Raw genomic sequence first — 21,377 nt, 5'->3', positions numbered from 1 at the left:
TGCTAAACAGTTCTTGGCAAGTCACTTCTAAAATACAACAAAGTATGAAATATTCGATTAGCAAATCGAATTGTATTCCCTTAGAAATAATTAGAAAGAAATTGTATAAATGTGATGGAGAGAAAAGAGAGTAAGGAATGTAGAAACAAATTTCTGAAAATTGTGTGTGAAATATTATGCCACAATAAGTATTTATAGGCATTAAAACATCCGTTCATCAAGTCCTTTCATTTTAGTTAAAGATATACAACCCTTCTTAATAGTGTTAACCCAAAAGACATGCCTTCTATTTAGAATTTTTAGAAAATAAATTTTGATTATTTATATCTTTTAATTCTACTCATACAATTTGAGTAATTATCATGTTTTTTAACTAAAAATTGTAACCATTCAACTAATTACATTTGCTGCGCACTGCAGCACCCCTTACCATACACACACACACGCTGCACAATGCAGCACCAAGTCATTTTATATATATATATATATATATATATATATATATATATATATATATATATATAATTTATATATTTATTATTGAAATCTCTAACAATCCTTCCCAATTTCAATAATATGATAAATAATAACATTTCTCTCTTTATAATTAGCCATAAACATATTGATATAATCATGCATACAATAAATGTGTCTTTCGAGTTAAATCTTCAATTAATGTAAGTAATTCAAAGTTATAACGAATGCGATGGTGACCTAAGTTTAAACCACCTATTCTTATGTTAAAACCGAAATCACTACACACATGATTATGTCTTATTTCCTTAAAGAAATTTCTGAATTAATTAAGCACCATTTATGGCCTTGTGTTTCATCCTAGTTTCATAAACATTTACAAGAGGAAATCCAATTCTTGGCAGAGGCGACACCACTTCTTATGTTCATATAGGTAAGGCTCATTCTCATGTCCCTGCTACTATAGACATAACTATAAATAACCTCATTAAGAGATAAAACTCATCCTCCTAAACGTAGCAGTCTTGCACTGATCATCCTGAAATGAGCTATATATTAATTTTTAGTGCTTTCACAACCACTTAACAATAACTTGTTATTACCCATTAAACTTTTAGACTAGTGATGTTCTAGACAAAGTTGGATTACCATTATTGGTGGCTAATTTTCAGTAAAGGGTTTTAGCCCCATTCCACTAGATGTACTAACTATCAAAACTCTTGAAAGTGTTTTCTTTAATGGATCCGCCAAGTTATTACTTGATTTAACATAAATAATATTAATAACTCCATCAGTTATTAATTGCTTGACATATTCATGTCTCAAGCTAATATGTCTAGACTTTCTATTGTATACCTTATTGTATGATCTAGACAAAGTAGTCTCACTATCACAGTATAAAGAAATGGATGACATTGGTTGTGGTCACAACTCTATTTCCAATAACAAATTTTTGATTCATTCCGCTTCTTTACATGCTGCCGCTAATGCTATAAATTTAGATTCCATAGTTGAATGTGCTATACATGTTTGCTTATTCGAAGCCCAAGATATTGCTCCTTCGACAATTGTAAAAATCCACCCTAATGTAGACTTATTATCATTAGCACTTGTTATCCAACTTGCATCTGAATATCCTTCAAGTACTGCTGGAAACTCAAAGTAAGTTAAACTCAGGTTAATAGTTCTTGTAAGATAACCAAAAATTCTATTTATTACTTTCCAATGAGCAGTATATGGATGACTAGTGTACCTAGAGAGTTTGCTTACTGCAAATGCGATATCTGACCTGGTACAATGCGTGGCATACATTAAACTTCTGATTACACTAGCATACTCAAGCTGTGCAACAGACTTACCAGAATTATTAAGCAAAGTTTCACTAGGGTCATAAAAGATATTTGCTTCTTTTATTTGTAGATGCTTAAACTTAAGAAGCAATTTTTCTATATAATGTGACTGATACAAAGCGTAACCTCTACTATACTTCTTTACTTTAATTCCTAAGATAGTATCTACTTTATTCAAGTCATTCATCTTAAATTTTGAATTTAGATACTCTTTAGTTTCAGATACACCTTTCATGTTTGTACCAAAAATTAGCAAGTCATCGACATATAAACATATAACAACACCATAATCATTTGTGAATTTAGAGTATATGCATTTATCAACATTGCTATGTCTAAATCCATATGATAAAATGACAAAATCAAACTTTTCATGCCATTGTTTTGGTGCTTACTTCAATTCATATAACGACTTTACTAATTTACAAACTTTCTTTTCATTCTCAGGGAGAACAAACCCTTCTGGTTGTTTCATATGGACTTCTTCATCTAAATCACCATTTAAAAAAAAGCCGTTTTCACATCCATTTGATGCACATGAAAATTATATAAAGATGCCAATGCAAACAATATTCTAATTGATGTGTGTCTAGCTACTGATGCATACGTATCGAAATAGGCTATTCCCTTTTTTTGCTTAAAACCTTTGGCAACCAGCCTGGCTTTAAATGTCTGAATAGACCCATCTGTATTGTATTTTCTTTTAAATACCCACTTACAACCTATTGCTTTTGATCCTTGAGGCAAGTATACTAAAACCCATGTCTGATTAAATATCAATTATTCAAATTCATCATCTATAGCCTCTTTCCAAAAGGCTGCATCTCTTGAAGTCATTGCTTTGCTTAGACTTTGATAGAAGCATATTTAGGCGACTTAGTTAGCTTGTTTTCGTACATTTATGTTGTTAGTTCATAGTTATTTTAGTAGTTTAAGCTATTTTTGTGTGTTTTTAGGTTCATATGGCTAAGGAAGCAAAAAGGTGCATTTTGGAGCAAAATTGGGCTTGGAATGGATAGCTTATGCTTGGAGCAAAAGGAATGGACGAAATTGAAGACCTGAAGGTGTTAGGATTCCTAATCAAAGAAGGATTCCTAATCTAAGAAGGATTCCTAATCAAAGAAGGATTCCTAATCAAAGAAGGATTCCTACTTGAAGTAGGAAAGTTAAGCCAAGGTTTCCTATTTTTGTTTGACCTTTCCTAATCCTAAATATCCCTAAGTTCCAGCAACTTTGAAGGTATCTTATGCATTTTAGGACACAAACCAAAGATTCCTTGCACTATCCTAGTCTATGCCGCACCTTTCTTACCTTTTTCTTCCAAAATCTGCCATATATCTTCTTTCTCCTTTTATTATAGTCAATGCTGCAACTTTCCTTCCCTTTTCCATTGCGATTTTGATTTGTTACCCTTTTTCCTTGAGGATTTGGAGCTAAAAACCTTCCCAAATTAATTACTTATTGCCTTAACCTTTCTCCCTCTATATATACATAATCTGCTGCACATATTGGAGATTGTAGATAGCCATACACATCTATACGAATTTTCTCTCATTCTCCCCATTCATTCAGCCATCATCCACCTCCTACCACCATCCAACCTATCCATCCATCACCATAATTCATACCCAACCACCCTTGTGCCGCAACAAAGAAGGAGAAAGAAGAGAGGAGAAGCCTTGGACGTTTTGGCCATTCAAACTTGGATTGTTGGAGCGTTTCTAGGTGTATTTAATCTTTGTTTTCAATGTTTAATTTATGTTTTCTTTGTTTTGTTGTAAACATGAGGAGCTAAACTTGTTTTAGCTAGGGGAGACTTTGAAACCATGATTATATTTGCAATATGAATTGATTAATTCCAGTTGTGATTTCATAAATTGTGAATGCAATTTACTTAAACGTTTGATGGATAACTTATTCTTGTTTGTTGATTAAGGGTGCACACTTAGTTTGCATGCATGAATTTGGGGCTAGAATATAAGGGAGTTTCACATAATCGTTACAAACTTATATTCACAAGTAGTTAAGGTTGTTTTCACAATCATGTTAAGTAAATTCCTAGCATGAGTATCATGATGTCATAGTTACAAGTGCTTTGTCAATACTTATGATTTTCATAGAACGTAATGATCTTTGATTGTATCTCTATTATGATGTCATGTAGGGGACTTTTGAAGAATGCTTTGGGTTGTCGTATGATGTCATCCAATCCAATAACTTAAGGAAAATCTGAGGGTTAATTAGTGATGTCACGGTTAATCTGGGGTGTTGAGGTTCATGGTTTATCGAAAAGCAACTGAAAATCAATTTGTATACAAGTGTGTCATGTGTGGAGAAGGACCCTCTAGCTAGCTAATCACCCATCCATATCCCCAAATTCGTCCAAACCTTGTTTAAGTCTTTTAGTTACTTGTTTTTATCTTAAATTCGACAAAAACCCAATCCCCTTTATTTAGTTGTGTCAAATCTGTCCTAAAGTGTGTTTTTTAGTCTTTTGAGTCAAAACCAATTCTATTTTCGTCCAAATTGAGTCCTAGAGTCTAGTTTGAGTCTTTTTTATTGTTTTGTGTTGTTTTGAGTCTTTTAAGTTTGTTTTGAGTCATATAAGTTTAGTTAAGAGTCTTTTGAGTTTGTTTAAGTATTTTGAAGCATATTTTTGTATCTTTGAGTCAGTTTTCATTAGATTAGCAATCCCTCCTAATCCCCGGCCTAGAACGATCCTTACTTATATCTATACTACAATTGTCAAAAAGAGGGTTTAATTTGAGTACTATTATTTATCACATCAAATTTTTGGCGCCGTTGCCGGGGATTAGCAACTTTGCTAATCTCCAGTTGTTTCCCTTTGTTTCTGTTTACGTATTTTAGTTTTAAGTTTCTGATTTGTGTTTTGTTTTTCTTTTGTTGATTTTAGGTACTAGAGAAGCACAACATGGCACTTGATAATGCTTCTCTTTTGTCACAGCTCATGGAAAGGTCCCAAATGCAAAGAGTTGGTACATTTGATCATAATCAATCAAGGAACGACGTGTTTTCCAATACTTACAATTCGGATTGGAGTGATCATTCAAACTCTATGTGGTGGGAACCTCAAAATGTTCAACAAGAAGGATATTGGCAGCCATATGAGTAGTTCTATTTAAGACCAATGCAGCCAACACAACCTCATATACAATATGCCCAACCAAACTCAGGTTCGTCAATAGATTATAATCAAATTCTTAATGAATTAATTTCTTTGGTGCAGGGCTCACAAAATCAAGCCAAGGAGGCTCAACAAGGAGAATATTGGCAGCCATATGAGGAGTTCTATACAACACCTATGCAACCACCACAACCTGCCCAAACAAATTCAGGTACATCTTTCTATAATGATATGCTTATTAAGTTACTCACCAATTTGTCTCAGGGGCAAGAAAATCAAGACAAAAAGTTGGACCACTTGGAAAAGCAAATTGGGCAAATAGCGGAATTCGTAGGGTGATTCCGAGACCAAGGCAAGCTCCCTAGTTCAACCATTATCAATCCAAAGGGAGGGTTCGAATATGCCAAAGCAATCACCTTGAGAAGTGGAAAAGAAGTTGGCATTAATCCAAAACCATCTACAACAAGTCCAAATGAAGATGAGGCTGCAATTGGAAGATGAGGAGTCAAGCAAGGCCACGGCAAGGGTAGAAACACCCTTGCCGCAACCACCTAGGGACCCTAATGCATCCAATTCGGCCACTAGAGGTAAGTTGGGTTCAAATTCGATTAATTCTAACCCCATTCCACCCAATGTCCCTATTTCTTGCAGGTTCATGATTTCCAAGGAAGAAGAAAGTGAAAAAGACATCTTGGAAGCCTTTCCAAATGTGCAAAGTAGGGAATATCAAGAATTCATCAAAGAGGATGTTCTTGAGACAAACAACCCCAAAGAAGTTAAATTTTATGACACAGGACAAGGAACAATGCTCACACCAAATTTGTCCAAGTGCAAAGTTCCTGAAATGTGCAAAGAAGATGTGTTTATCCTTGAGTTCTTGTTGGAGGACATAGGTAAGTCACCTCCTCCAATTCCAATTTCGTTTTATACTAACAGGTTGTTGATGATTCAGGCACCCAATCTTGAATTTAAATCATTACCGGATCATTTCAAGTATCACCTTCCATTCAAAGATCAATTCCATGCTGTGGGTTCCAATTGAGCCTAAGAAGAGAGTTCGTCGGGCTGCAAGACGTTAAAGCAAGTGCTTCTTGGGAGGCAACCCATGCATTCAACTAGAGAGGACTTAGGCAATCCAACAATTCATTCCAAACAATTAGATTTGCGTTCCTAACTCTCTCTCTCTCTTTATTGTTTTTATTTCGTCATATTAGTTAGTTTATGTTGTTTGTTTGAATGTGAGTCTTTGTTTGAAACATTGAGAACAATGTTTGATTTAAGTGTGGGGGGGGTAAACAAGTTGTTTTTGCATGATTTTCGTGGGATTTTATCACCTATCACTTCTAATGTTGTTTCTCATTGTTTTTTAAGTGTTTTTAGTGTGTTTTGAAGTGTTTTTATGTGTTTGGATCAGAAAATCCGAAAATTTACAAAAAGATTGCAAAATAGTTTTGAAAAACCCAAAAAAGAGTTGTTTTAAAGTTGTTTTTGTGTGTTTGTTTGTGTCTTAGAGTACCTTCCAACACAATGATGAGGATTTGGTTTTAAATTGCTTGACTATTAAAGAATGTTGTAAACATGGATGGAAGTTTGATTTACGCTTTGGTTTATGCTTGGTTATAGTTATAGTTTACGAATTCACATGTAATCACAAAGAGAAAATCAGTTTTTGTAACATGCTTGAAGGAAGGAACTCAAACTAAAGCTACATCCCTGAGAGACTTGAGCCTAAAACGTTCTTTGGAGAGTATTAATCTGTGATTTCTTGTTTTCTAAAGTCGTTGCATGATCTCATTATTCTTTGCTTGGTTGCTACTTAGCATGCATTTCATCATTGTAGTTCCAAATACTAGAACTCATGCCCATTTCATTTAAAGCATGATATTGATTGCATAACATACAATAAGATGAAGTTGTTTAGTTAAGCCAAAGCCAAAAAGCCTAACCCTTTTTGCATATGTATTGTAGGATTACCCCTTTTGAGCATTTTCAAGCCTATTTTCTTTGTTAACCACATTATCCGTACCTAGCCTAGATTAGGACTTTCCATACCCTTGTTCTTAAAGGATAGTGAAGCATGACTTAGAATGGATTTCTTTTGAGCAACTTATTGTAGAAAACAAGTGTGGGGGAAGGTAATAGGGCATGGCAAAGAAGAAAATAAAGGAAAAAAATTTGTGGAAAATAAAAAGAAAATAGAAAAGTGGTGAAAAGAAAGAAAAAAAGTTGAAAAATAAGTGAGAATGATCTCACAAGTGTTGGTTGTTGAAGAAAGGGTCCAAAAGTTTGAATTTGACCCTAAAAGTTGCATGAATCTTCCCTTGTGTTTAAAAGTTAATTTCTGCCATCAAAAGTGAGTTTAAGTGTCAATTTCATTACTTTACTTCATATTGTTTTAAGAACATTTGTTTATCCTTTACCCTTCTTTGTTAACCAATACCCTTAGCCTCGTTACAACCCTCAACTTCTATCTTGATGTTATGTGTTCAATATGTGGAGTTTGAATTTGGTATGAGCATATGGAATCACTGGTTCTCATTCTAAGTAGTAGCATTCTATTCATGAGATCATATACATATCATTGTCATAATTTCAGAAAATGTTTTCTTTGTTATAACATATGTGAGTGTTAGTCTTCATATTTAAATCAATCTTCTCACATATACCTAGTGTAGGGTGTGTAGTTAGAAAATCTGTGTGAAAGTTGAGAGCATTCTAGTGAGGAATTGAGGAAATTCTCTAAGGCATGTTACTACATTCAAAACATTGTTTTAATTGATTAAATGTGAACTAGTAAGTGGTAACTATGGTTAAGTGTTTGCTAAAGTGTAAAGAAAGCTAAAAACCGTGGGAATGATGTTCTTTAATGTGTCATGTTCATTGGAAATCCTTGAGGTATATGTTGGAAGGCCTAGAGTGTGTTTTGTTTTGTTTTGTTAGTTTTGTTTTGCTCGAGGACTAGCAAAAGCTAAGTGTGGGGGAATTTGATAGGAGCATATTTAGGCAACTTAGTTAGCTTGTTTTCGTACATTTATGTTGTTAGTTCTTAGTTATTTTAGTAGATGAGTGGTTTAGATCTTTAATATCATGTTTCGATATTTACGGTTAATTGAAATATGAGTCGATGTCATATAGTTTGTAGAAACTTTATAAACATCAAGCAATATTTTCAATAACCATAAAACTCTGAACATAATATCAACAATCCAAATCGTTCATCTTCTGGCATCCTCTAATAGATCATGTTTAAAAAAAAAAAAAAAATCTGAAAAAACAAAATTTGATGAGAAAAATGAAGCGTAAATGTAAACAACAATCAACGGTTAAATTTTGATCTATGATTTATATGATTATAGTGGCGAATTTCAAAGTTAAGCTCTTCACAAAAGTTGTAAAGCTTGTTATTATGAGCGTTTATATATTTTTTCTATATTTTTTATACTTCTACATTAATTAAAAAACTATTAAAGACTTTACTTAAATAACAGCCGTAAGATAAATGAGAGTAAATCTGTACCGTTGGATTATATTTCACTTATATTATTAAAAAAATTTTGGACAAAAAACCCCTTATATTTTCCATTATTTCCATATGACTCCGACTCTGAGTCCCTGACTGATTGACTCAATTATCTAGTGATTTGATCAAATCAAAACAAAAGGAAAGCTACTAGCCTACTAGACTACTAGTAGTTTTCAAACAAAAAAAACAAAAAAAACAAAAGCCACTAACAAAGCCAGGCTAACCAGCCCACTGACTTTGAAGTTTAAGCCCAGGCTACGGGTCCAGTACCCACTGCCCAAATGCAAATGCCCAGCCCTAAATAATAAATCTAATCCCTTTCTCTAGTCTCTTGGCTCTCTCCCCTCCCCTCTCGTAAGCTGTAACCCTATCTGTCTCTCCCAAGTCCCACCCAAGTCTCCTGACCAGCGGCGCCATTTATTCTTCCTAGCCCCTCTCTCGGAGAGAGTCTCTCCCACCATTTGAGGAATGGTTTAGGGTTATTAGTAATAAGTCGGTTTAGGTTTAGGGTTATTAGTTTGGGCGTGCAACCTTTTTTTCACGCAAAAAAGTATTATGTTTTTTTATTTAATTATTTATTAGTTTAAAATATATTTTTCTTAACGGGTAATGGGTCGGGTTATATTACCCGTTAATATTATCGGGTCGATTTCGGGTCGGGTCATTTTACCCGTTTATTTTAACTGGTGTTACACGACATGACCCGTTAAGATATCGGGTATGACACGAAAACGACACGAATGTCAGGTCTACAGTAAACAATGCTTCACCCCATAAATATTTTGGAGTATTAGCATTAATCATTATAGAATTAATTATTTAAGTGAATGTCCTATTTTTTTATTTCTGCCAAACCATTTTGTTGTGGTGTATATGGTGCAATTGTTTTTATGTATAACACCATGCTCTTCACAAAAAATATCAAATTCATGTGAAAAATATTCACCACCTCTATCACTACGAAGGCATTTAATTTTCCTTCCTTTTTGGTTTTCAACTTCAGCTTTATAGCGCTTAAAACACTCAAAGACTTCATCTTTATTAGACAATAAATAAACATAAGTGAACTTAGAACAATCATCTATAAATGTGATAAAATATCTTTTTCCTCCTCTTGTTAAACACCATTAAATTCACATATGTCAGAATGTATTAAGTCTAATAAATTTGTATTTCTTTCAGTAGTTGAAAAAGGTTTCTTAGTCATTTTTCGCTTGAATACATGTTTCACATTAATCATTATAATCATCATTCCTCCTCTTGTTAAACACCATTAAATTCACATATGTCAAAATGTATTAAGTCTAATCAATTTTTATTTCTTTCAGCAGTTGAAAAAGGTTTCTTAGTCATTTTTCACTTGAATACATGTTTCACATTAATCATTATAATCATCATTGCAAGCAATTAAACCAAGTGTGCGCATGTATTTTCAATATCTAAAATTTATATGTGCTAAACATAAATGCCATAAATGAGAGGAAGATTCAACAATATAAGTAGAAAAATTCACTTTATTATTAATACTTAGTTTGAACATCCCATCACAAGAATACCCCTTTCCAACAAACATTCAATTTTTCGACATTATTAACTTGTCGGGCTCTAGAATAGTCTTTATACTGTTCTTACATAATAAATTTGCAGACACAAGATTCTTTCTAATTTCTAGAACATGCAGTACATTAAGCAACGTCAATTTCTTCCCAAAAATAAACTGAAGTTCAACGGTTCATTTTCCTAGAACTTTGGCGGAATTATGATTCCCCATTAAAACCTCTTCATTGTTCGTTGATGTTTCATATGTCATGAATTATGCCTTGTCATTGCACACATGTATAGTAGTTCCTGAGTCGAGCCACAATCAGAGGATTTTATTGCCACTGTCATATTCAATTTGGTAATCATGCCAATATGCATCATTGATACCACTGCAACAATGTTATCAATTCTAGAGTTTTCCATCATATTTGCGTTATTGGTCTTATTGGCATATTCCTCACTTGCTTTTCTGTGTCTACAATCACGATTGTAATGGCATTTCTTTCCACAATGGTAGCAAACGCCATTTGCATTCTTTTGATTGTTGTTGGAATTGGTCTTTTTAAACTTCCCTTTGTCAATTTTGACTTTGAAATTCTTTTTGTATTTGTTTCCTTCAACAATGTGAACTTTGGAGGAATCTTGATTTACAAAATTCTTATCATGATTTCGAGTTTCCTCTTCAATTTGAATACCCTTTTGCAAATCTTCCAAACTAATATCTTCCACCATGTGTAGAAGTTTCTTTCTATAGTTATTCCATGTTTGGGGTAATTTTTCTATAATAACCCCAACTATCATAGGATCCGGAATAACTATTTTAAGTTCACGAAGCTTTGAGACCAAGACCAATAATTCATGAACTTGGTCTAGGATGGGTTTGTTATCAAACATAGTGAATTTATAATATTTGAACTTTAAAAATTTATCAATACCTCTTTTCTCCATTATGTACTTGTGTTCGAGTGCTTCCCATATTTCCTTTGGAGACTGAATGTATGTGTACATGTCATATAAGCGATCAGATAATGCGCCTACGATGTGTCATTGACATACCAATTCATCTTATTCACGCTTCTTTCGATTGTCAACTATTTTGTCCGAGTCTTCGTCACTTGGTTCACGAATAGGCTCCAATTTCGGGTCTAACACATAAATGACTTTTAGAACAGTAACCATGAAACACATCTTATCCTTCCATCAGATGAAGTTTGATCCAACAAATTTGTCTAACTTGTAGACATCTTGATTGATAATCTTCAAAGCCATGTTATCAGACTTGTTCTCCATGATGAAAATAACACTTTAAGATTTCATCATTTGGATTATTCTCTATATTTCTACATTATTGTTAGAGATTTCAATAATAGATATATAAATTATTATATATATATATATATATATATACATTATATTTTATATACATACATACATACATATATATATATATATATATATATATATATATATATAATGACTTGGTACTGCATTGTGCAACGTGTGTGTGTATGATGAAGGATGCTGCAATGCGTAGCAAATGTAATTAGTTGAATGGTTACAACTTTTAGTTAAAAGACATGATGCTTACTCAAATTGTATGAGTAGAATTAAAACATATAAATAATCAAAATTTATTTTCTAAAAATTCTAAATAGAAGACGTGTTTTTTGGGTCAACACTATTAAGAAGGGTTGTATATCTTCAACTAAAATGAAAGGACTCAATGAACGAGTGATTTAATGCCTATAAATACCTATTGTGGCATAATGTTTCACACACAATTTTCAAAAATTTGTTTCTACATTCCTTGCTCTCTTTTCTCTCCATCACATTCATACAATTTCTTTTTAGTTATTTCTAAGGGAATATAATTCGATTTTGCTAATCGAATATTCCATACTTTGTTGTATCTTGGAAGTGACTTGCCAAGAACCCTTTAGCAAACTCATTTGAGTGGGGGCAAATAACACTTTAAGGAAACGATTCAAGTCGTACCTCAAAGTCATCATTCAGATTATTCTCTATATTTCTACATTTTGCTCTAACATAGTACCTGTCCATCGGCTTTTAGAAGAGTATAATGTTGTGACCTAAAATTTAGAGGGAGAAGAAGAAGGGTGCGCCAAGAAGGAAGAGAAGGGTGTGAGGAATTGTAGTTCTATCCTTCATGCCTTGTGCCTTTATATATAGTAAACAATAAGGAGAAAGAAACTTGCTTCCCAAGAATACAAAGTATAGTAGGAAAAGACTCTCCTAGACTACATAGTTTCTAAATCAAATTTACTACAAATTTACACAATCATATCATATAAAATATATTTATAACTCTTCTGTGCAAATACTCAAGTAGTAGTCGTATCAGATCTTCATGCAAATATAGAATTAGTTGATGAAGTCGTCTCTTCTAGTTGGAACAAGTAGCAAACGTGAGTATCATATAGAAATTGCAAATAGGAGTAAGTCTCACCAAAACATGCTATAATACAACCAATTGGGACAAAACCTATAGTCTAAGTAGGAAAATGTGCGTTAATGCAACATGTCGATGCTTAACATCTTTAGGACATAAGTACTAGAAAAAGCATACAAGGGTATGACCATCCTAGAATGGTGTCTCGCCAAAACCTCTTTGGGTTAGCAAAAACCCAGTGGGAAAAGCTCATGATCTAAGGGAAAAAAATGTATTAAGGTTAAGTAAGTATACTTCCGGATACTCCCCTTGAGAACTATAAGTATTGAAAATGAGATAGTTACGCTTGCCAATTCATCGAACAAGCTTCTTAAAGGTTGATTCCAGCAGTGACTTCATGAAGAGGTCGACCATATTGTCTCCGTTACAAATCTGCTTGACTTCAATCTTCTGATGGTTTGTTGATGTGATGTAGATGCAATAAGCTAGGTGTTGACTTTGCTGATGCATCATTTCTTGATCTAGTTGATACATGCGACATTGTCTTCATGAATCGTAGTTAGGACTTAAAGATGGATGAAAATACGTAAGTGCTTCGAATATGCTGAATGACGGCTAATATCTACTCACGTGTGGCGTTGTAAGGAAACCCATTTCGTCAACAGCGGAATAATCTGGACGTCGTGATCGGGGAGCCATGTACTACACCTACATGTGTAATGATGGTGGTGCTCGAGGTCTATACCTATCTCGAAGCCTCGAATTCGGTTGAGGGAGATGGCAACAAACGAAAAAAAAAAAAAAAAAGCACAGATGAAGCATTGATTCAAAGCGTTGCAACAAAGGTCTATTTCATGGAGCTCCAAAATATTGCTACGTTCGTAATAGTAAATACATAAACCAGTTGGGAACGTGCCTTGTGCTGGTTAGACAAGTAACTGGCGTCAACAAACTAACAAGACAAACATCATTTTGAAGACCAAGAGGGTGTGGTATATTGTGAGATGCAAAGGGATATAATAAGCCTAAATCTGTAGTAAAGGAAGAACATCTTTAACACCAATTCAATGGTTTCATATGGAACTTCGGGCCTCATAACCTCTTCAAAAGTTTCATTTACATCTAGCGTACGAACATCAATGGATGTACTCGAAGACGACACCTATTGGGTGTAGTTCACAAATGTTAGACAAAAAGGATAAATTTCAAGTGGAAAAATGAAAACATACCCAAAGCAAACAAACATTGAAATGAATAACTGAAGATCAATGGACAAAAATTAATAAAATGTATGAATAGCACTGCCCATATAATCTATCACCATTGGAAGAGGGAATATAATGAGGTTTTAGCTCACGTGTCAGCGCACAGGGTTGATAGATTTGTGGAAGCTCTGTAATCCCTAGTGTGATTCGCACTTTTCCTTCACCAGCAGCTAACTCGGAGCGCCCCGACTCAGCCCCAATCCTCCGAGTCTCTAACAGTTGGTTTCCCGCCCCGGCGACTCCGAACCGGTAAATCGCGGTAAGATCGCCTAAATTCTCACTCTATTACCCTAATTTTCCGTGTTTTAGCATTTAGTTATGAGATTAAGTGGATCATTTTGACCTTGGACTTGGATTATTAGCAACTGTTTGGATGCCGAGAAAAGGTGGGAAAGTGAAAGAAAGTTAAATTGTGTGTTTAATCTGTATTTTAGGTTTAGAATAAGCAAATTCAACGGTAAATAACGGCATTCAAGTTCTTTAATCCTTAATTATGGGGTTATCGATTGTGCATTTGTCTGTGAAATTGTAAATATTTTTAAAATTTTTTGGTTGTATGTGTTGCTGTAATGTTTTTACTGCTGCTGTGGATTGAAAGAATTGTTTGAGTGGATAAAAACTTTTACCCTTTGTTACTTTGGAGTTTTCTGACAAATGCATGCTCAAAGTGATGAGATTTTCACCCTTTTACTACTGATGTACAAAAATGGATGTTTTGTATAGGGTTACTTTTATTGATACCGTCGTGCCTTAGCCTGAAAAGGGAGGAGGGTTCGTTAGGCACGGCGGAATCACATTCCTGTTCCGTCGTGCCATGTGCAGCTGGGCGCTCAACTGTCTTTGCAATTCATTGTAAATCGTGAAACTTTGAAATTCAAGGTTGCATTTGTCATTCAAACTTTTGGTTTAATGGTGTCCGAAAAGATTTTTCTTGTATGGTTGTTACTTCAGATGGAACAAGTTTCTCTCAACACCGAGCCTGTATTTGACGAAGGGGATGACTATGAATTGGAGGGAGATTGTACCGAGCATGATAATGGAACTGGGGAAACACACAGAAAAAAGGACCCCCGAGAACCTACTACGGTGGGTTTGGAGTTCGATTCATTTGATGAAGCCTATGATTTTTACAATATCTATGGGAAAGAGCAGGGATTTGGCATCAGAGTAAGCAATTCATGGTTCAGATCAAAGAGAAAAGAGCGGTATCGAGCAAAGTTAAGTTGCAGCAGAGCAGGTGTCAAGAAAAAGAGCGAAGCCAATAATCCAAGACCCGAAACAAGAACTGGTTGTCCTGCAATGGTAGTTATCAGGCTGGTGGACTCCAAACGGTGGAGAATAGTCAAATTAGAGCTTGAACACAATCATCAGGTGAGTCCCCAAATCAAAAGGTTTTACAAGTCACATAAGAAAATGATCCTTGCTGCCAAAAGTGCACAACCGCAACTGGAGCCTGTTACAGAAGTTCACACTATCAAGCTGTATCGAACACCTGTTATGGACGTTGGGTGCAGTGGATACTCAAAGTTTAGCGAAACTGAAGGTTTGAATTCGAATGATCTCTCTAAACACTGGAACTTAAAGAAGGAGACGCTCATGCAGTTTACAAGTACTTTTGTCGCCTGAGGAATGTGTTTTGGGCTGATGCTAGGTCCAGGGCTGCATATGGCTACTTTTGTGACGCAGTTGCAATCGACATAACATGCTTGGCAAACAAATTTGAAATCCCCTTGATTTCATCTGTTGGCATAAATCACCATGGAAAATCAGTTTTGTTGGGTTGCGGCTTCCTTGGGCAAGAGTCAGTGGAAAATTTTGTTTGGATGCTCAGGGCGTGGCTCAAATGCATGCTCGGGGGCCCTTCACAAGTCTTCATTACCGATCAATGTAAGCCCCTGCAAAATGCAGTGTCTGAGGTTATCCCGAATGCTCGCCATTGCTAATGTACGTAAAAGACACATTTTTCGCAAGAATGATCCCTATCCGAGAAAACGAGAGCTTGACTCCATTTTTTGATGGTTATGTACATAAGTATACGTCGTTTAAGGAATTTGCTGATAAGTACGATCTAGTGCTGCATAGGAAGCGCATCAAAGAGGTGGCAGCGGATGTAGAGTCGAGAAGTTCAATCATTGAACTAAAAATGAGATGTAATTTTGAAGAACAGCTACGGAAGGTGTATACGAAGGAAATTTTCCGGAGGTTCCAGTTGGAGGTTGAGGGCATGCACTCCTGTTTCAACACAAGGCAGGTGAATGTGAACGGGCCTATACTGACCCACATAGTCAAGGAACGGGTTGAAGTTGAAGGAAACGAGAAGGAAGTCGGATGCTATGAGGTTTTGTACGAAACAACACAAGTCGATATCCGATGCATCTGCAGTTTGTTCAACTACAAAGGTTATCTATGCAGGCATACGTTACGCGTTCTTAATTATAACGGCGTGGAAGAAGTCCCATCGTGCTACATTCTGCCGCGTTGGAGTAAAGATTTCAAGTGCAGGTATCTTCTCCATCACGGCTCCAGTAATATCGATATGTATAACCCAGTGCACTGGTATAATCATCTCTATAAACTTGCCCTTCCCGTTGCAGAAGAAGGGGCACAATCGGAAGAACATTATAAGACTACCTTACAAGCATTGGTGGAGTTATTAAACAAGCTTCATCTTGTAGAGGATAACCAAGTGTAACATACAACGGTATGTAGAAATATCCTCTTTAAAGATGACTGCTGTTTCTTTTGAATTGCATTCATACACTCTCTCACGAACAAAGCACTTCGGTCTATTAATCGAATTCATAATGCACGAAAGAACTAGATAAATAAGACCAGCCATAAATATAATAAGCTCATCAAGCTATGGTTTTCAAGAAACATACAACCTTGCGGCCAAAAGATAAAAAAGAAAATACAAGCCCAACCAGTTCAAAACTCCCATGGACTACACACGCAAATGAGCGATTTGAAATCACATAAACACAAGAATCTGACAACTTACGTCAGTGGAAGTTTAAATAGAAGAATCTCATATACCCAGAAGAGGAAGAAAACGAAGAGAAAGCACATTCCAATCACACTTGTTTGTTGTTTGTCATTCACTACTTCAAGCAGGAGGGTAGTGCGAGGCCATGGCAAACGAAAGCCAGCACAACATAAATTACTACTAGCACAAGGAATATCAATGCAACCCTGCAAAATTTAAAGCAATTACATGAATTTAAAATTCTCTTGCCAGAAAATCTACGATAAACTGAAGTTTGAATACGTAGTTGAATTGACTTGACAGTCAAGCAATCTAATATGCCATAGTGTCCGATATAAAACAATACCCGTTACACAAAAGTATAAAACGCTCTTGCCAGACAATCTAACACAAGCTGTGGTTTGTATACATAGCTGAATTCATAACATTCCATACCGACTGACATAAAAGCATCACGGTTGCATAAAACACTCGTGCCAGACAATAGCACAAACTGTGGGTTGAATACATAGTTGAATTGACAGTCTAGCAACGTAACAATTACATAAAACACTCTTGCATGATAATCAAACACAAACTGTGGTTTGAATACGTAGATGAATTGACAGTATAGTAATGTGACCGTCTCACATGAAAATGTAACCATTGCACAAAGTACACACGACTCTTTCAAAGCATAAGATGAAAAGACACAAAAAATTGATAATTTCGAAGTTTCTGTAGCTATTGAATTGAGCTTTGAGCTTAGGAAACATACGTGAGCTTAACATTTCTCCACCACACAGTGCTTCTGAAACGGCGAGCTTGCTTTCTGAACCGGAAGGTATTGCCTTGCATATTAGCAGTTTTATCAACCAGCAACTCCAAGCGATCCCCTCTTTCCAAAACTTTGTCAATGTTCTCAATCATCACATTTCGCACCTACAAATCTGAAAACTCAATAAGAAATCAAACCGCAATCAATACGAAAAAGAGCAAACAAATTGGAACCAAAGTCCACAATTGAACTTGATCAGTTAGTGACAAAATTGACATTTTTTTACCTGGCTCATTTCGCCTTTGAGTCGATTGATCCTATCGGCATTAGGATCATTGGAGTAATACTCCATCTGCTGGCTCAAAACCCTAGAAAACTCATCGTTCATGCCGTAAGCCTGAGCCGAATGAACAGCGCGGCCGTAGGTCCTCACGAACCTCTGATGAATGTCTTCAAGAAAAGCGAATGGCATTCTCCCTGCATAAAAACATCGAACAAAATAAAAAATAAAAAAAAATTTGGGGAGGGGAATTGAGAATTGGGTCAAACAAAACGACGACGTACGGGCGGCGGTCTCGTCGGCCATACAGAGGACGGTGAGGCCGTCGGTGCGCTTGACGTGGAAGATGTGGCGATCTTGAGAGTAGGAGACGTGAGTGTCGCTGTCGCCGGGGATTTTCTCGAGAATTTGCTTGGAGATTATGCTCGCGTTCGTCGACGTGCCGCTGAACTCCGCCAGCACCACCGATCCTCGTGCTACCAGCGCGTACAGTATCGCCATCTCCCCACCACCACAACCACCGCCAAGATCAGCTCAAATCTCTCTCCAAAGAATTATGGTGAGCTCGCGACGTCGACCGATTTTCTCTTAACTGAATCAGCGATCTTTGAGAACGAAAGTCGAGAGCTTTCACGCACACGCACTCTCTGTAAACTCTGTTTTATTTTATTTATTTTTATTTTTCGGCGGAAATTGGTGAAATTGTGGTTGTTTGTAGGGTTGGTATCAAATCCCTTGTACCAATTACTGTATTAAATTTTTGGTTTGGCAAAATCTATTATCATTAACATATCAAATTTTCGGTATATCGAAGTTTAGTATTGTGAAATAATTCGGTTGACATGATATATCAATGATAATTGCCACTTTATTTTGAGACAAAATCTGTTTTTGTTTTTTTAACCCAATTCAAGGGCAAAACTTTTTTTTGTTTGTACCTTTATCTCATACATTGTAACCTAAATTCATCTATTATTCATCATTCACAATTCACACACACAATAATTCAAATGATGCATCAAGATTGATGATGAAAATTAAGCTTACAATCCAAATAGAAGTTACGAACCAAAACAAATAGAAGTTGACAATCCAAATAGAAGTTAAAGTTTCAAACCAAATGAAATTGAAACGAAACTTCAAAAAGTAAAATTCATTAATCAATTCTTCAAGCTTGAGATGTTGAAGGTTTTGGAGGAGGCATTGAACTTGTAGAAGATTGAGCTTGTGTCAAGCCTACATTACAAACAAAGAAAACATATAGTAGCAAGAAGAAGTAAAGTTGAAAACCATTTAATAAATAATTTACTAAAAAAATCAAAGCATATCTTACTTGTTTTCACTTCTTTCATTTCCTTGTAAAATTGAAGCACATCTTCCGTTGGTTCTCTGTAGAAGTTTACTTCATCCGCCCTAAGTCAATAACTAGTACACATTGCCTCACCATTTTAGGCGTCAAGGATGCCCTAAAAGGGTCCACAACACTCCTCTCTAAGCTAAATGCATTTTCACTAACCACGGTAGAAGTGGGGATTGCAAAGATATCCTTGGCTATTTGTGAAAGAATTGGGAACTCTTTTGTATTTAATTTCCACCAACTCAAAAGATCAAGGTCACCAACAACAATGCTAATATAAGTAGAGTTTCATTTTCTAATTACAGTTTGGAGTGCAAAATGAGATTGTTGGAATCCCAATAATAATTTCTTATTATAAATGTGTTATATAATTATATATTATATTATATTTTTGGTACGGTATGGTAATACCATGGTAATGGTATCCATTACTAATATCGTACCATGAAATTTTGGTACGGTACAATACTGTACCATTACCGATTGGCACAAAATCGGTATGGCACGGTTGACAATTCGGTTGGCACGACAATTTGGAAAAAAAAATCCACCCCTAGTTGTTTGTAATGTTTGGCTAATAATTGGAATAATAAAATAGAAGATACAACGAATGATATGTGGACTATTAACACATTTTTTTTTAACAAACGATATTATCTACACTAAAAGAGTGGAGAATGAACTAAGCTTCATAACGGGCTAGTAATAATGTGGTTCAATTCTCCTTTGACGAGAATCGACTTACCTACCAACGAAGAAAAATATCACTATATTGTAGTATTAGGTGATGACTATCAATGATTTAAATTAATGAATTTGATACTTGTTGAATCTTAGTATCTGAAGCCTAAGGACAAGGACATTTGGGTCCTTAGCTTGTGTGAGAAAAATTGGAGCTCTTGGTTTGTATGAGGTCGACCAACAGAAGTTAATGAAATATGTGAATTCAATTTGAGTGATCTAAATTGCACGATCCTTAAGCTCCGAACAGTGAGATTGATGATGAATCTTTGTCCTCAAATCATCTTAAAAGACTTGCCAAACATAGCGGTTGTCCAACTTTATGCGGATGAATGTGTACTGTTGATTGAGCGAGTCAATACAAATGCCTAGAAATTTCCATCGGCCATGCCTTTTGGAGGTTTGGTCCTACCTCACAATGAGTACTTGTTTGGCAATCATGACTAATGCTAATAACATTTCAGATAACCAAATTACTTGCCACTTCGAACTATAGTTAATGGTATTTTTCTTTATTTAATAAATGAGAGGTCACAAATTCGAATGTCGTGAACGATAAATTAAACTTCTCATCCCCACACCCCCACAAACATACAAAATCTTCGCTGTATTATATCATCCATTTTCAATTCGCTTCCACTTAATCGGATTCTGAAACAGCAACCTCACCTCACAATCTGCCTTTAAAATGGAGGGCACCCCCTCCCTTCAATGAGGCACCCCATATTTTTATAACTCTAAAAAAACCACTCCATCCATGGCTTCTACCAAGCAGCTCTCAGCAACCCTTCTCATCTTCTCAATCCTTTTCTACTCATCCACATTCTCCATTGCTTGCGGCACATGCAAGCCCAGCCCCAAGCCTGGTCCAACCCCAGTGGCGCCCGCACCTGAGGCGGAAACCTGCCCTAAAGACACATTGAAGCTAGGGGCTTGTGTGGACCTTCTAGGACTTGTCAACCTCAAAATCGGAACACCGCCAACGAGCAGTTGTTGCGCGTTGCTTGAAGGGTTGTTCGATTTGGAGGCTGCCATTTGCCTCTGCACTGTGATTAAGGCCAATGCTCTAGGGCTTGTCAACTTGGAAGTGCCGGTTGCTTTGAGCTTGCTTGTTAGTGCATGCCAGAAAACAGTCCCTCCTGGCTTTAAATGTGAATAAGATTTGGGGGCTAATTACAAGCTCTTTATAGTACTAATTAAGTACTAATTAAGATTGTTTTATGAATAAATTTGTTAGGATGTGTGGAGTACAATGTTGTTCTTGTGTGGTGGTAATGTTGCTATTGTTGGTTTTCTATGCTCTTTCTTTTCCCTTGTTTTTTCTTTGTTTTGGAACAATTGGATTGATGGCCATTTACTTAAATAAACAGGCAAGCCTGTTTGCCTGTTTGCCTGTTTAAATTATGAATTATTCTTATGTACTTGCTGTTGTTGATGTAATTTGGTGCCATGAATTAATGGATTTAGCTCATGCTTTAAATCTCTTTGTACAGTGGAATGTTTTTTATTTTTCAAATTAATTAGTTTTGCTTTTTACAATTTAGATTA

At 35.6% G+C, this 21,377-nt stretch overlaps 2 protein-coding genes and 1 pseudogene across 2 annotated transcripts; 2 read left to right on the top strand and 1 right to left on the bottom strand.

Annotated features, from left to right (window-relative positions):
* Positions 1-13,856: 13,856 nt before the first annotated feature.
* Positions 13,857-16,469, top strand: LOC137718285 (protein FAR1-RELATED SEQUENCE 6-like; annotated as a pseudogene).
* Positions 16,470-16,641: 172 nt separating this feature from the next.
* LOC137718284 (vesicle-associated membrane protein 711) lies at positions 16,642-18,390 on the bottom strand. The gene is made up of 4 exons (XM_068457804.1): positions 18,016-18,390; positions 17,738-17,928; positions 17,452-17,615; positions 16,642-16,900 (listed from the first exon to the last, which is right to left on the bottom strand). Exons 1-4 carry the CDS (start codon positions 18,230-18,232, stop codon positions 16,810-16,812), a joined length of 663 nt encoding a protein of 220 aa, XP_068313905.1. The 5' UTR covers positions 18,233-18,390; the 3' UTR covers positions 16,642-16,809.
* A 2,196-nt stretch (positions 18,391-20,586) lies between these two features.
* LOC137717063 (putative lipid-binding protein AIR1) lies at positions 20,587-20,988 on the top strand. The gene has a single exon (XM_068456378.1). The coding sequence runs from the start codon at positions 20,587-20,589 to the stop codon at positions 20,986-20,988; it is 402 nt and encodes a 133-aa protein (XP_068312479.1).
* Positions 20,989-21,377: the final 389 nt, after the last annotated feature.

This window comes from Pyrus communis, chromosome 15, assembly GCF_963583255.1.
Source record: "Pyrus communis chromosome 15, drPyrComm1.1, whole genome shotgun sequence".
Lineage (NCBI taxonomy): Eukaryota > Viridiplantae > Streptophyta > Magnoliopsida > Rosales > Rosaceae > Pyrus > Pyrus communis.
This window is presented reverse-complemented; position numbering and strand designations above follow the sequence as displayed.